Source organism: Xiphophorus maculatus, unplaced genomic scaffold, assembly GCF_002775205.1.
Source record: "Xiphophorus maculatus strain JP 163 A unplaced genomic scaffold, X_maculatus-5.0-male Unplaced_Scaffold_BN223, whole genome shotgun sequence".
Classification (NCBI taxonomy): domain Eukaryota; kingdom Metazoa; phylum Chordata; class Actinopteri; order Cyprinodontiformes; family Poeciliidae; genus Xiphophorus; species Xiphophorus maculatus.
The window spans coordinates 2,369-15,609 of record NW_019369819.1 but is presented as its reverse complement, the minus strand read 5'-3'; the positions used below and the strand labels follow the sequence as shown (position 1 = coordinate 15,609).

The following is a 13,241-nucleotide window of genomic DNA, read 5'->3' as shown; positions in this document are numbered from 1 at the left end:
ACGCTAATGAACCTTGCATTGAACTGTTCACTAACAGTTCAATGCTCATAAACTGCAGGAAGGCAGTTCATTAGCATTTACCTAATGATCGTGACAAATACAAAATTTCAATAACACACACACACACACAACATATTACAGTTTAAAAATATATATTGACCTTATGTTAAAGATTTGTACAAACTTTTTACAGGTAAAGTTTACAATGAACCAAAATTACAACATTTAAAGAATACCATAAATTTAAGAATCTAATGTCTCTGCAATAAAAAGAAATTGCTATCTTTTTTATTTTACATGTGTCCTGTCCGGCCGTGTGGCACTCAGGGTTGTTTCCTGAGTGTCAAGGTGAGGCTCGACAGATTTACTGTCACAAGTGAAACATTATGGCTTTGCCATGATGATCCACTTGTTATAAATGTGAAACCTTTATAACTATATACATACATGAAAACATATTTTAAATTAATCTAATGTAACATATTGCAGTCTCTATACAATAAATGAAACCATCTTAAATATATACATACATCAAAAACTATTTACAACTATAAAGAATAACAACAACAAAAAAGTATCGCTTCTCCAAAGCTTTTTGATTTTTCCCAACTTCTTCTTAGGCATCCAATCTGGTGTGACACATCACAGACTGTATTAAAAAAACAAAAAACAGACAAAAACCAAATTAATATATATGACATTTTTAAACATTTATGTGATTTATGAATGAATAAACTAAAAATTAAACTTTGTTTAAACTAAGGTTTAAGAATGATTAAGATAGATATAAACACCAATGTCACCTAAGAAAAAAGGGCCTATATCCACTGGATTCCTCCTATCAAACTTACATATACAACATCATCAATTTCAAATTAAAATAAACAAAATTAGCTTTAATTTGTTATCTACCTATCTAAAGAAACAGGAACTCCATCTTCTCCTCAGATTGGGTGTGGGACCAAGTCCATGAGCTAGGCAAGGGTTGTCCTGCACTAAAAATAAACAAGTCATTCCATCAATAGACATCTATTATCAACAACAACAAAAATGTAACTGCTTTTAAGGTTGCTACAATTTAGATACATTTGCTAACTCTCATGCACCAAACCTCCAGGTCTCGTTTCCTGTCTGTTCTTAGCAGCTTCCAAGGATTGTTTGTGTGGAACAACCTGCAAAAACAGACTAAAACTGGGAGGAAAGAGGTTAATTCCATCAAAACAACACAAATTCTCAGTATGTGGAGGGAGTCCAACAGGACAAAAGTGAGTTCAACTTTTGTCCTTCTAGTGAAGTAACCCCTAGGGAGCTGCAGCAGTAAAAAGTGCAGTATCATTGGGGAGAGATGAAACAAGGAGAGCTTTAATTGAATGACGCAAATTGTGAAGAATAAAAAAAGAGTTTTGCAAAAAATTAACTTATTCGGAGGGTAACAGTTACTCTAACTGCATTAGAAAAATGAGGAAAATGCTATGTGCCAGATTGAAGACCAATTTGAAATAATTTTTATTTCAAAATAGAACAGAATATACGTGTAGTAACGGATTTTTTAATCTACCGCTTCCTGGTCCAATATTTCCAGCAACTACTCTGACAGAGAACCGATAAGTGTTTCAAGATCAGCCACTTTCGTATTCCCAAACCTCAAACAAAGTTTCATGGGCACATACAAACCCTGGTTATGAAGCCTCCTTTCTACGGAACTAAATAAGTATTGAAAAGATTTGCAAACTGTACAAGAATATTTTTATTCCTACAACAAAATCCACAAGCTACACTATAATTCACAAATGTGTACAATGAATAAATATATATCAAACCCTCTGCAACAATGATAGAGAAAAACAACCCACACTGCTTTCTGATTGCTGCATATACAAAAAAACCCACAGTCACATAAAATGATGCAAGATCTTTACATGTTCTCCAAAAATAATATCCTGTCATGAATTCAGGATTAAGATTTACAGTGCTTACAAAGTAATCATACTCCTTGAACTGTTCCATATTGTTACATTACAACCACAAATATATTTCATCAGAATTTAATATAAAAGATCAAGAAAAATACCCCTTATGATTAGGAAAATTTCAAGGAACATAACTATTTTTGGAAGCCACTGTAGATGCAGTTTATACTGAAGCTAACACACAGTATATAGGATTGTGGTAGCTGTAGTAAGCCTGCAAGACACCTGATTGGATACAGTATTCTGGATTGGAGATGTAAATGTGATCAAGGAGGGTACGTTTTTCTGTGGTTGCATCAGAGATGAGTTGCATAAAGCCTTTTGTTCTAAACAACTCATTGATGGCTTTTTTCCCAGGAGGAATAAGGTCCTCATTGAAGTCTCCCAATATGACAACGGGCCGAATATCCATTGAATTCAGGCCATCCAAGAGGTTCTGCAGATTTCTTAAAAATGTTCCAAGATCATAACTTGGTGGCCTGTAAACTGTCGCAATCAGTGCTCTGATTGGGGTTTCCACTTTCACAACGTTGAATTCAATATCTGTAACCTGGTTGAAGAATCTACGTTCCTGCGGTTGGAGAAGACTCCGGCAGTAAGTCGCTACTCCCCCACCCTCTTTGGTAGCAATGTCGACTCTGTTTGAGTAGGAGACATGTCTGTTCCGTGAAAAGAAAGAATAGCCCTCCATTTGGCAAGAAGCTGGAACAGAAGATCCAAATAAATGAGTCTCCGTTAGGCATAAGACATCTGCCAGCATAAGTTCATGATGTTGTTTCATGTCCTCAGAGTGACAGACAAGACCTTCGACATTGTGGTGGACAATTGTTAATGTTGCACCTTGATGACCAGACTGAAAATGCAAGAGTGGTCTGATATGCAAAAACGATGCTGATCTCATTGATTCCATAGCTGCTCTGATGTTTTTGTCAGCGTAGATCTTACTTTCATCAAAATCAATGATTTTAAGTCCTTCCAGGGAAGTTGTGCGACTGAGTGCCACATATGCCATTCCCGGTTCAAAAATACGCTTCAAAGAAATAACCGCAGACTTCATGGTCATCCCTTGGACTTTGTGTGCCGTACACCCAAAGGCTAACCTGATTGGAAATTGCCGTCGTACCACTCCCTTTACGCTACTCTGTTCCTCAAATCTCTCAATGTAAACAAAGCTGTCTGGTTTACCCTGAATCTTTTTTGTGTGTCCAGCGAGGGGATTGTCCAGTTTGAGTCCAATTAACTTTACACTATTCTTTCCATCTTTCGTACTGGTGACAATATCCGCAATGGTCCCAAATGTTCCATTAACAAGACCATCCTCTACATCCAAGTTTCTTATAATCATTACCCTAAAACCCAAACCAGCCTGTATGTTGTTAGACAAGTCTCGTTTGTTGCCCGCTATGCAACAGCCCAGATTAATCATGTTTCCTGTCTTTGTAACCCTTTTGTAGTCCTCTGCCTCGATGTCAACTGTTACTGCACCTAAAGAGGTCACAACTGCTGCATTATGGGTGTCCACCTGTTTGTTTGTTGCAAAAATGTGCAGAACATCCATTGGACACTCTTTTGAGTCAGTAACAGCTTGGATCAAAAGAGTCTTGTCATCCTTACTAAGCGAATCGGCTTTACCTTTAACTCGAATCCTGTTCAGGAGCTCTGCAAACGCTCGGTCATCTTTCTGCCGCATGATTTCTGTCAGGCTTATCATCTGGAAATTCTCATTCCAGATATCAAGCACGCCATCCTCGGCGACACAAAGCGGTTTTGATCGTCCAAGAGGAGGAAGTTGGAAGAAATCCCCCACAGCCAAAACAGAGACCCCACCCATGAACCTGTTGTTCCCCTTGATTTGTTGAAATCTCCAGTGAACATATGCAAGTAGGTCTTTGGAGACCATGGAGATTTCATCGATGATTAAGATTTCTATATTAGAAAGAACTGCCCTCACTTCATCCAATGAATTTCCAAGTCCCTTGTATGGTGGTTTTAAACTTTTCGGTAGCTTCAAGATGGAATGTAAAGTCTTCCCTGATATGTTGTACGCTGCAGTACCAGTAAAAGCTGTGAGGAGCACAGTGGGCTTGGACATGTCACCAATATCGAGAATTCTCGGAAGCTGGCGCAAGAGCTTGGTTGCCTCCTGATAAACACATTTGATGACATGAGATTTACCACATCCGGCTCCTCCCGTCAAGAAATAAAAGAACGGTTCTGGTTTCTCACCCCAGACGCGCTTCAGACACCAATCGCGAATGGCGTAAAACATGGACGCTTGAGTCTCATTTAAACTCCTGTACATTTGTCTGATGAAATCAGGGCTCAGTTTAGGAGCTTCAATTTTTGGCATGTCTACAGTGTTGACATCAATTTCATAATCTGGAATAGGGTCTTGCTCTTCATCTTCTTGCAATGGTGGTCGCTCAGCAGCGCATTCTAAACTGTCTACCTCAACCTCTGGTGCAAAAGTGTTCCACGCATTACGAACCGGTCCTTGCTTATTCAGATCTTCCATAATCTTATCAATTTTCTTACCTTGCCCTTCATACCTTTTGCAATTGAAATCCACATACTGTTTAACCCGATATCTACCACGAAAACCGTTGTTGTAAAAGGCTTCGTAGGTTGTGCATTCCTCATTTTTTAGGTCCTCATCTCGTCTGTGAGGAAAATACAACTTCAGAAGCCGTCTGTAAAACTTTTCGGGTGTTTTTTTCTCAGAGAAACGAGTAAATCTAATAACTGCAGGTTTGCCGATAGTTCTTTTCTGGATGTATCCTGCATCATTAAGGAGGGCAATTGCATTTGGCCCTTCAATTTGCCTACCATATAGAACCCGGTATTCTGATGCAAATTCTGCCAGGCACATGTGTTCGAATTCTAATGTGTCTGGTCTGTTGAGATATTTTTCCGGCAATCCTTTCATCCACACATTCTCTTCATCTGGGGACATGTTTACGAGTTTACTCATCGGAAGACTCATTTTTATACCGTCTTCATCTGTTTGAAGAAAAAGGACACTACGAGAGGACTTTTTGAGAGGTAGGCTACAAGTGCGCGCAACGGATTCTTGAGCACTAACCTCTCTCTGTTTTGAATAAGCCTGCATGATCTTCTTCATCTCATCGCGTTGGCTAACATTGGCCGTCTTTAAATCATCAACAACAGACTTGAGGAACTGCGCCATTTCATGCTCTGGCTTGGCTATGTAGGACATCATGTACTCAATGCAGGTGTACTCATCAAGCACATACTGAATGTCCATGTTAGCATTCCATGCACGAAGGAGATCGGGGTTGTACCCATTGACCCAGCTATCTTTAGGATCCCGTTTCATCATTACCACCATTCCAGAAGTGAGAGCATCAACATGGCCATTGTACTCTATTTTAGTCATATTACAAGCCTGGAGTAACTCTGACAAATCCCTGAAAGATGATTTCTCATCTTTAAGTAAATCTCTAACTGTTTTCAGTTTCTTCTTAGCCTCTCTTTGTAGGTTTGAGACAAATGGTGATCTCGATTTTTTGGAATTTCTCCTACCTTTTGGCTTACTTTGCTTTGGTGTTTCATCATCAATTTCCAAATCAAAGTCAATTACTGGGACGGTGATTCTGGTGCGGTCCATTGCTAGTTTGGGGAATCCAAATCTGCATTCAACATTACCTTTTTTGCATGATTTTGAGTGCTTTTTGCTGTGCATTTGAACCTCTGTGACTATTTTGTGAAGCTCTGGATCTCTGGTTTCATCAGGCAACTGACAGGATATGTGACGATCGATGAACTTTATGACTTCACCGCAACATGAGGGGTCTTCCATTTCAGGTGCATCCTTAATCCATATCACAGCATGTATGTGTGGTGAACCCCTTGCCTGAAATTCTACACGATAAAAGTAATCGTCCACTGCTCCAAGGGGCTGTGCAGGGGAAAGAATCAGGTCTCTAAACAGTGCATCCACTCTCTTTTCAAACATGCGCATGACGGTTACAGGGTTGCTTCTAAGAATGTCACATTTTGCATTCCAGTCAAGCTCAGAAAAATCTACCTGCTCGCCATGTTGACCTTTGATGGCCTCAATGACTTCTGGCCATCTCATTTCAGCAGCAGAGAACGTGCAAAAGAAAGTGGGCTTTCCAAGTTGCCTCACCATGGCGTGCAAATCACGTAACCCTTTCTCCCAATAAGCTGGAGTTCCTCTTAAGGGTTGCATGAAACGGGTAGCCTCTTTATTCTGGATAAGTTTTTCCAACTCCTCTTTATCCTGCAGCATTTTGCTGGAAATATTTTTCCCATCTTTGGTGCTTGGTTTCCCTTTTCTTCTCTGAATGGACATACTACTATTGGCAATATGAGTTTCCGTGACAAACTGAGCAAAGAAAAGGTAACTCTGGTCTTTGGCAAACCGACTATCTATTGAGAAAAGTCGTACATTGAAATACATACTCGGTGAAAGTGCAACACGGCGGGCTTCATCTAATGTGTTTATTCCAGTTGGGAAATGTACGGGATAAGCATTTGCTTCAAGTCTTGGAACACTGAAGAAGGAGATGGGCTTGTTCCCCTGAGCCGGCGCAATGCTGAAAATCCCTTCTCCATATGACAATACTTCCTGTGCTATGTCAGGAGGCTGCATGCAGGTGTCCAAGATCAGACCAGGTCGAAGTGCCTGATGCTCTATCCCTATGTGGTCAGGTTGCTGGTCTGCTTCTATATCCATTTCAGTCTCCGCTGCTTCTGTTTCCAAGTCCTCAACTTGCTGATCCTCTTGGAAATCTTCAAATGTTGCACTTTCATTTATACTTATCTCTTTGTAATCTGGATGACTATCTTTAAGCTTCGTCAGTGCAGCTAAGACATTTTTCATGTTTACTGTGTAAAAGTATTGGTACCCTTTATACTTGGTTTTTCTCTTTAGCTTCACCTGTAAAAGCTGGGCTTCCTCACGGGGCCTCGGAAGACTGTTTACAACTGTTTCCATGTCAGAAGGAACACAGACAACTGCTCCATGTATTGCCCTTTGCTGTCCCTTGGGCAAAGAAACAATTTTTGCAAAAGGTAGAATTTTTGCAATTAATTGCCGTTCAAGTACATTCAATTCCGCAAGCTCTGGTGGAACAGAAGCTAGGTGAAGGTTATTAACAGCAGCAATCGATGGCATCTTTCCTCTGGTTAGATGGCTGTCACACGTGTAGCAGATCCACTCCCCCTTCCTCTCTTGAGGTACAGAACATGGGGTTGAGCATGCAGATCCACACACATGAACATATGTACCGGTTAGAGAATCAGCTACTACACGCATATTCTTGGTGTACTTATCTCGTTTACAGTGCTTTACTTGATTGGGGAAAAGAGCTCTGTGACACACAGTGCAAACATATGTGGGTCCGTTTTTAATGTTCTTATAAAAGTTTCGTATCGCAGCTTTCATTTCGTCAGTTATCAGAGGGCTTGGAGTTTCAAGGTGGAAGCTTACGTTTCTTTTATACTTGTTTCTGATTCGCAAAGCATGCTGCAGTGTTACATTTTTGGAACGTGCTTCTGTTGTTAATCTGCCTCTTCTGTTTGCAGCACATTTTTCTTTATGTTTTGCTCGATAAGCAGGCTCACTATGATACTTCGCCTTCATATATTCACGCATTTTTTTTTTGTGTTTGCTTCTGAAGACTGGATCGTTTCTGAATCGATTCCTGATGTTTGATTTTTTTCTGCTTCTAAAGATCGGATCATCTCTGAATCGTTTCCTCATATACTCAGCCATCTTAGCTTTATGACTTTCTGTGAAGGTACGGCCAAAATTGAATCTGTCCTTCATGTAATTTCTTCGTCTCTTCCGGAAAGATGCATCTGTTCTATATCTATTATTTAAGTGATCCTTCCTCTCTACTTGATGAAGAATGTATTTTTCTTTTACGGCCTGTAGCTTTTTGGTCCTAAATGTTGGAGATGTCAGATATCTCTCTTTTTCAGATGAACTTTGTTTCATTTTACTTCCTACATTCTGTCTCTGTTGTGTTTTGATCCTGTTTTTAATTTTTCTTCTATCGGTTTTTGGCACTTTTGACAAATTTGTAACGGTTGGAGGTCTCTCCTCTAATACGTTTGCAACTTCCCTAAGCCAAGGAGGCATTTCCTCATCAGACGGACTCTCTGATTTCAAAGCAGTTGGACTTACCTGTGTTGCTACAGGTGAAATGTTGTCAAAAGTCAAGTTCTGAGGATGATCTTCATTTTCCCTGTCAAAACCTACTGGCACAAACTCATAGGTGGCATTGGGGCCGCGATTTCGAAAGAGCTTCAATAGATGGCTGACCAAGTCAGACAGGTTGCAGAAAGTCATCATTACTGCAGTTCCACTGGGGTGGGGCAGGCCTGCTGAATTTCTTGAGTGGGAATCAAAAACTCCAAACCGACCGCTTCTGTCCCTGAAAACTGCAATGCACTCTGGAGTCACCAAAAGGAAAGCATGGGTTACATTTTCCGACAGACATTTCAGTTGCAGGGCAAGATGCAAACCCAATTGTCGAGATCCTTGAGTGCTCCTGCTACGAGCAAAAACATGACCTACCCTTAAACCAGTTGTGTGTACTGCATAGATGTTCCTATCTGTGAGTACATGGTCAGGCATCTGTTCAAACGTCAAGTGATTGTCACGAAATGTTCCATCACTGATCAGTTGCTGTTTAACGCCGGCATAAAGTTGGTCTCCTTTTTCAATCACTCTATCAAGCATCACTGTGTCAAACTGCAACCCCTCATTGTGGTAAGCTAAAAATGTGAGTGCCATGCATGTGCACTGGTGATTACGGGAAAATGCAGCATACCTCTTGTCGGCCTGGGAATGTGTAGCACTTACCAACAGGACAGGTGGACCGCTGATCCCGGGTTCCAACGCAGAAGCCTGTAACATACAAATTTTTTAAAAGTTAGTATTTATACAAATATTCACCTGATTACTATCTACCACCAATTAAGCCTGTTGTAAACACATATTTTGTAATTGAGTAATCAATTATTCTGTTGTTAAATAGATTAAGTGAAATAAAATTTTGATAAATTAACTTCATGGTAAATACTGTCATTACACTAGTATTGGGTGGGATTTCAATATAAAACCATATGTTCATATTTGTGCATCTCAAATTTACTTTTCTGTACTTTAGAAATTAATCTTTAACAATATTAGCTCACTTTTTTAGCAAACCTGGAAATCCAAAAAATTTTGATATTATATTCAATTTAATAAAAACTAAGAAATGCACAAATAATAAAGCAGCATCTCTACAAAGTCAAAAGCTGTAAAATACAATTTTTTTAAATATGTAAACTCAATTCGCACAGCCATTTGTGCTGATGTGAGTGACATAATCTTTGGCACCCTCGTCATACACAGAACCAAGTACGCCAACTTTCTCCACATCACGTTGCACTGCTACACCCATTTGTTGTGACTGAGATGGTAGGAAACAGTTACCTTGCAGCTCCCATCCCAAAAATGGTCCTCCTGTGGCACGGAAGAGGACTCGCCCTGGACGTCCATCGGGGGGACCGGACTTTGTGCCTGGCGACGAGCTTTGTTGTTGCTCTCTCTCGACGCTCCCTCCATCTATAAATCAACAGAAGCAATCCGTTTTTTGTGCAAAGCGAACATGTACTGTACATTTCACTATATTAAAGTCAGATATATTTTCTGAAACGGTTTCAGACCTGCTGCTCCACTGGATTCAGCTTGTAGGGATCGGAAATGGAACGACGCTTCGCACTCGCCTTCTAATAAGAAAAATAGAAGAAATTATATAATTGTTAAAACAAACTGTTGCACATCAAATTCAAATGATTACATTTATTAAAATTAAATAAAACACCTTTTCCACCTTCGGACAACATATAGGTAGCGGAGTTTCAAGGCCAGACGCAGGAACGATCCGGTCCATGTCCTCCAGCAACGCTGGGCTGAAGCACACAGGATTCAGGGGGATGGAAGAGTCCAGCAGGTCTCCCTGTAAAATCAAGTTCCATTTACTTTATAATCTGCACTTTAAAGAAAAGTTGAAATGGACAATCAGGGAGGCGGACATGAAATAAACATGTTAAAAAGTGAAATATACACTTGCAAAATTTTCATTAAATCAAATAAGTATCTATCCAGTACCTTCCGACCACCACCAACCACAGTCCAGGCGTAGGGCTCCGAACGACGCGGAGCAGCAACTTCGGTAACCACAACCGGCTGGGTCAGGCAACGTCTCACCGCGGGGGGGGAAGCCGTCCCAAGGGGGGGTGGAGCCAACATCACAGGAGCAGGAGATTTCGATGCACTTAACTCAAGTTGCGAGCAGACCGCCGCCTCAAGCAACTGAGCAAGGACCTCCATCCCAGGATGGTCGCTCAGGTGAACCTAAAATTATAAACACATTTTATCAAATACAGTACGCCTCAATAAAATGTTTACAATACAATTATGAAAATCAATTCAACTTACGCCATCCCTGCTCCACAAGGCCAGGCTGCTCAATGGGAAGTGTTCAGTGACAGGCAAGTACCGAACACCTTGACAGAAAAAAAAAATAAAAATGCATTCTTATTTTCAGTCACACTAACGATGTTCTAATTTGAAAGAAATTACATACGAAAGAAAAAATAAAGTATTTTTTCATAGATCTGAACCCTGAAAACTATAAAATGTAAATTTGCTGAAGTTTTAGTCTAAACACAAATTGTGTACGTCACTTACTTCTCTGAGCAGCCACACGTTGAAACTCCTGCCGCAGCAGCTGTTGCACACTGTCCTCCACGCAAAGGCGCGGTGGAAAGTCCACAACGACCACCTTTAAATTTCAAACCAAATAAAGGAACAAAATTAATATACGGCAAGTTTTCTGATATATTTGATCATGGTTAAATGCAGTGGATGTTATACTTACATTAGCAGAGAGGTTGCAGACGGTACTCAACAAAGCGTCAAACGCCGCTCCGGCCTCCACGAAGGTCCTGCTGGCGGTTAAGTTGTTACTTGGGGCCAGAAGACAGATCACCTCGGGGGGCCGAGGCAGAACTGCATCCAGCACCTCAAGCTTCAACTCTTCCGCAGAGGCACCGGGGGATGCAAGCACCCCTAAGGAGAAGTCGCCCTTTGGCATGGTAGAATACCCATCCACAATAGCACGCAGATGGGAATCACCAACCAAAAGAGCAAACTGAAAAAAAAATAAAAACAAACATTAAAGTTTGCTTATAGAATTTTACCATTCAAACCAAGATTTGTATATGAGGTATACAAAAAAAAAAACCTTCTTCTCCAGAGCCTCGGCAGTAGGCAGAACCAACTTGCAGCTCCGTCTGGTCACCCGGGAGGCTGGCCACGTCTCCACCCGATGGCGACGCCCCGTCCCACGGCCTGTTTAGAAACGTGCAGTTATCAAGATTAGGCTTTTATGCAGCTTAAAATTTAACAACAAAACAACAAAGATTTTATCTACATACGTGACCCAGGAGAGGTCGGTGGCACACGGGGCTCCTCCTGACGCACCATGGGAGGCGACATCTGCAAAAGAATTATTTACAAAATGTATAGATTAACTACAAACATAACTTGTTTTGGTTATTCTACATAAATGATCCTGAACTTGTCATGAACATACCTGGTTGGGCAGGCCACCGTCCAGCAGTGGGGACATCTAAAGAGATAAGTAAAATTAGTAAAAGAAATAATTGTTATCATCCAACAGTAAGTTACTAAAATTTAAAATGATAGCCATACCTTCTTTGGCGGAGACCGAGTTGGGTTCCAAGCGCTGGTTGTGAGCGGTGGTGTCCCAGGCTGTAAACACAGAAACTATTATAATCATGCTTAAAGTCTAAACTACATTAAGAACTACAGTTAGACAAAAACAATTACTGCAATGTTTAATTGTTATACCTTGGCGTCGACCGGCACAATCTCCAGCTTCCTCCATCTCACCTTGGCCGCCTCAGAGCGTCGTCCTCTACGTGGCATCCTGTAACAGCACAATAAAAAAAGAAGACACCTGGGGGGGGGGGAAGCTGGTTATTTAAACAATATTATATGTGTTTGTGAATGCTTTTAACTCAATGTAACTATGTGCTTGTCTTAATATCTAGATAAAATATATCTCTGTATTATTAAGAGGTATCAGTATAAGTGAATTAATAAGATGGTGTCGTGATGCAGAGGTGAGATTCGTAGCAGGCAGCAGTGGAAAACTTCCAAATCACAAAGTCTCGCACAAGAGAGAAGCTGTAAATAGAAGCAAAATAAATTTCAATTAAAAAAGGACCGTAAATATATATATATATTTTAAAAATAGGTTACTATTTTTTTCTTAAGTACAAGAATAAAGTTAAAACTGTTCTAAGGTTTCTAAACAAGGCCAATATATTTTTCACAACTGGTGCAAACATAAGTACACTTTACAACTTGGTTAAAAAATATACTTTACAAAAACAGAGATGTTACATGTGAAGATACGAACAAAATTACGAGACTTAAAAACACTGCAGCACTTAATTAGCTTCCTGTGGGTCTAAAACATTTATCTTCTTTCCAGCAAATTTCTAGCTCCCATGATGCTTTGTGTGATTTATAGGCGTTACTTCCGCGCACATGTGTTTACATGTTAACAACTTGCTAACTGGCTTTCTTCAGAGTGTTACACTACAAAATATGTGGGACCTATCACAGCTTAAACGTGGCAATATGTGGCAATACTGTTTTACCACACACCACAGTTATTGGGGGAGGGATGGCAACTTGAAGAAATGGCTGCAAATAACTTGAGCTAGCATAGTTAGCTACTTCACTGACTCAGTTTCTGCGGCTGCGGGTTTTCTTCAGGTTGCTTTTATCCATACAATCACACTAGTACACATAACGCATTTTGTGTTCTCTTTTCAAGTTTAGATTTTTTTAGCAAAAATCTTTTTGCTTCCTTTTCTTTCGTTAGGCAATGAAATACGTTCATGTTTGGTTCGGTTCAGTTCTACTCTAGTGGGGAGACTGTATCGCAGCTGCTGCGCTACAGATATTTCTCCGCGGAATTTCCGGTGAAACTCAACAACGGAGAACCTCGAGGTTGTGGTTCGGATGAACAAAATAAACCAAGATATTTTATGTTTTATTTGAAATTATTGATAGGCCAAACATAATGATAAAAACTCAGATTATGAAGTTATTTCATGTAATTCAAACAAAAATGATAATTTACATCATACTAAGCTAATATTATGTAGTTCTGCTGTTTTTCACTGTCG

At 40.1% G+C, this 13,241-nt stretch overlaps 1 protein-coding gene across 4 annotated transcripts; it reads right to left on the bottom strand.

Annotated features, from left to right (window-relative positions):
* Positions 1 to 226: 226 nt before the first annotated feature.
* LOC111605773 lies at positions 227 to 12,230 on the bottom strand. 4 transcript variants are annotated; one of them, XR_002752483.1, is made up of 15 exons: positions 11,890 to 12,230; positions 11,731 to 11,790; positions 11,612 to 11,647; positions 11,454 to 11,514; positions 11,261 to 11,367; positions 10,895 to 11,167; positions 10,705 to 10,798; positions 10,453 to 10,520; positions 10,123 to 10,368; positions 9,836 to 9,970; positions 9,678 to 9,740; positions 9,445 to 9,576; positions 1,087 to 8,871; positions 913 to 995; positions 227 to 649 (listed from the first exon to the last, which is right to left on the bottom strand). XR_002752483.1 is itself a non-coding variant. In XM_023330137.1 (11 exons), the coding sequence occupies exons 1-11, from the start codon at positions 11,965 to 11,967 to the stop codon at positions 9,672 to 9,674; spliced, it is 1,227 nt and encodes a 408-aa protein (XP_023185905.1). In that variant the 5' UTR covers positions 11,968 to 12,230; the 3' UTR covers positions 9,602 to 9,671. The 4 variants fall into 4 exon arrangements, 1 of the variants encoding a protein (XP_023185905.1); XR_002752482.1 differs by having other exon boundaries at positions 1,112 to 8,871; XR_002752481.1 differs by having other exon boundaries at positions 913 to 8,871.
* Between the last annotated feature and the right edge of the window lie 1,011 nt (positions 12,231 to 13,241).

Excerpts from the sequence above, each read along its gene's own strand:
- LOC111605773 (XM_023330137.1), bottom strand. The coding sequence starts at position 11,967 with ATGCCACGTAGAGGACGACGCTCTGAGGCGGCCAAGGTGAGATGGAGG. Across the intron at positions 11,168-11,260 it reads CCGAGGCTCTGGAGAAGAAG|TTTGCTCTTTTGGTTGGTGA; the intron begins GTTTTTTTTTTT and ends TTTTTTTTTCAG. Across the intron at positions 10,521-10,704 it reads ACGTGTGGCTGCTCAGAGAA|GTGTTCGGTACTTGCCTGTC; the intron begins GTAAGTGACGTA and ends TTTTCTGTCAAG.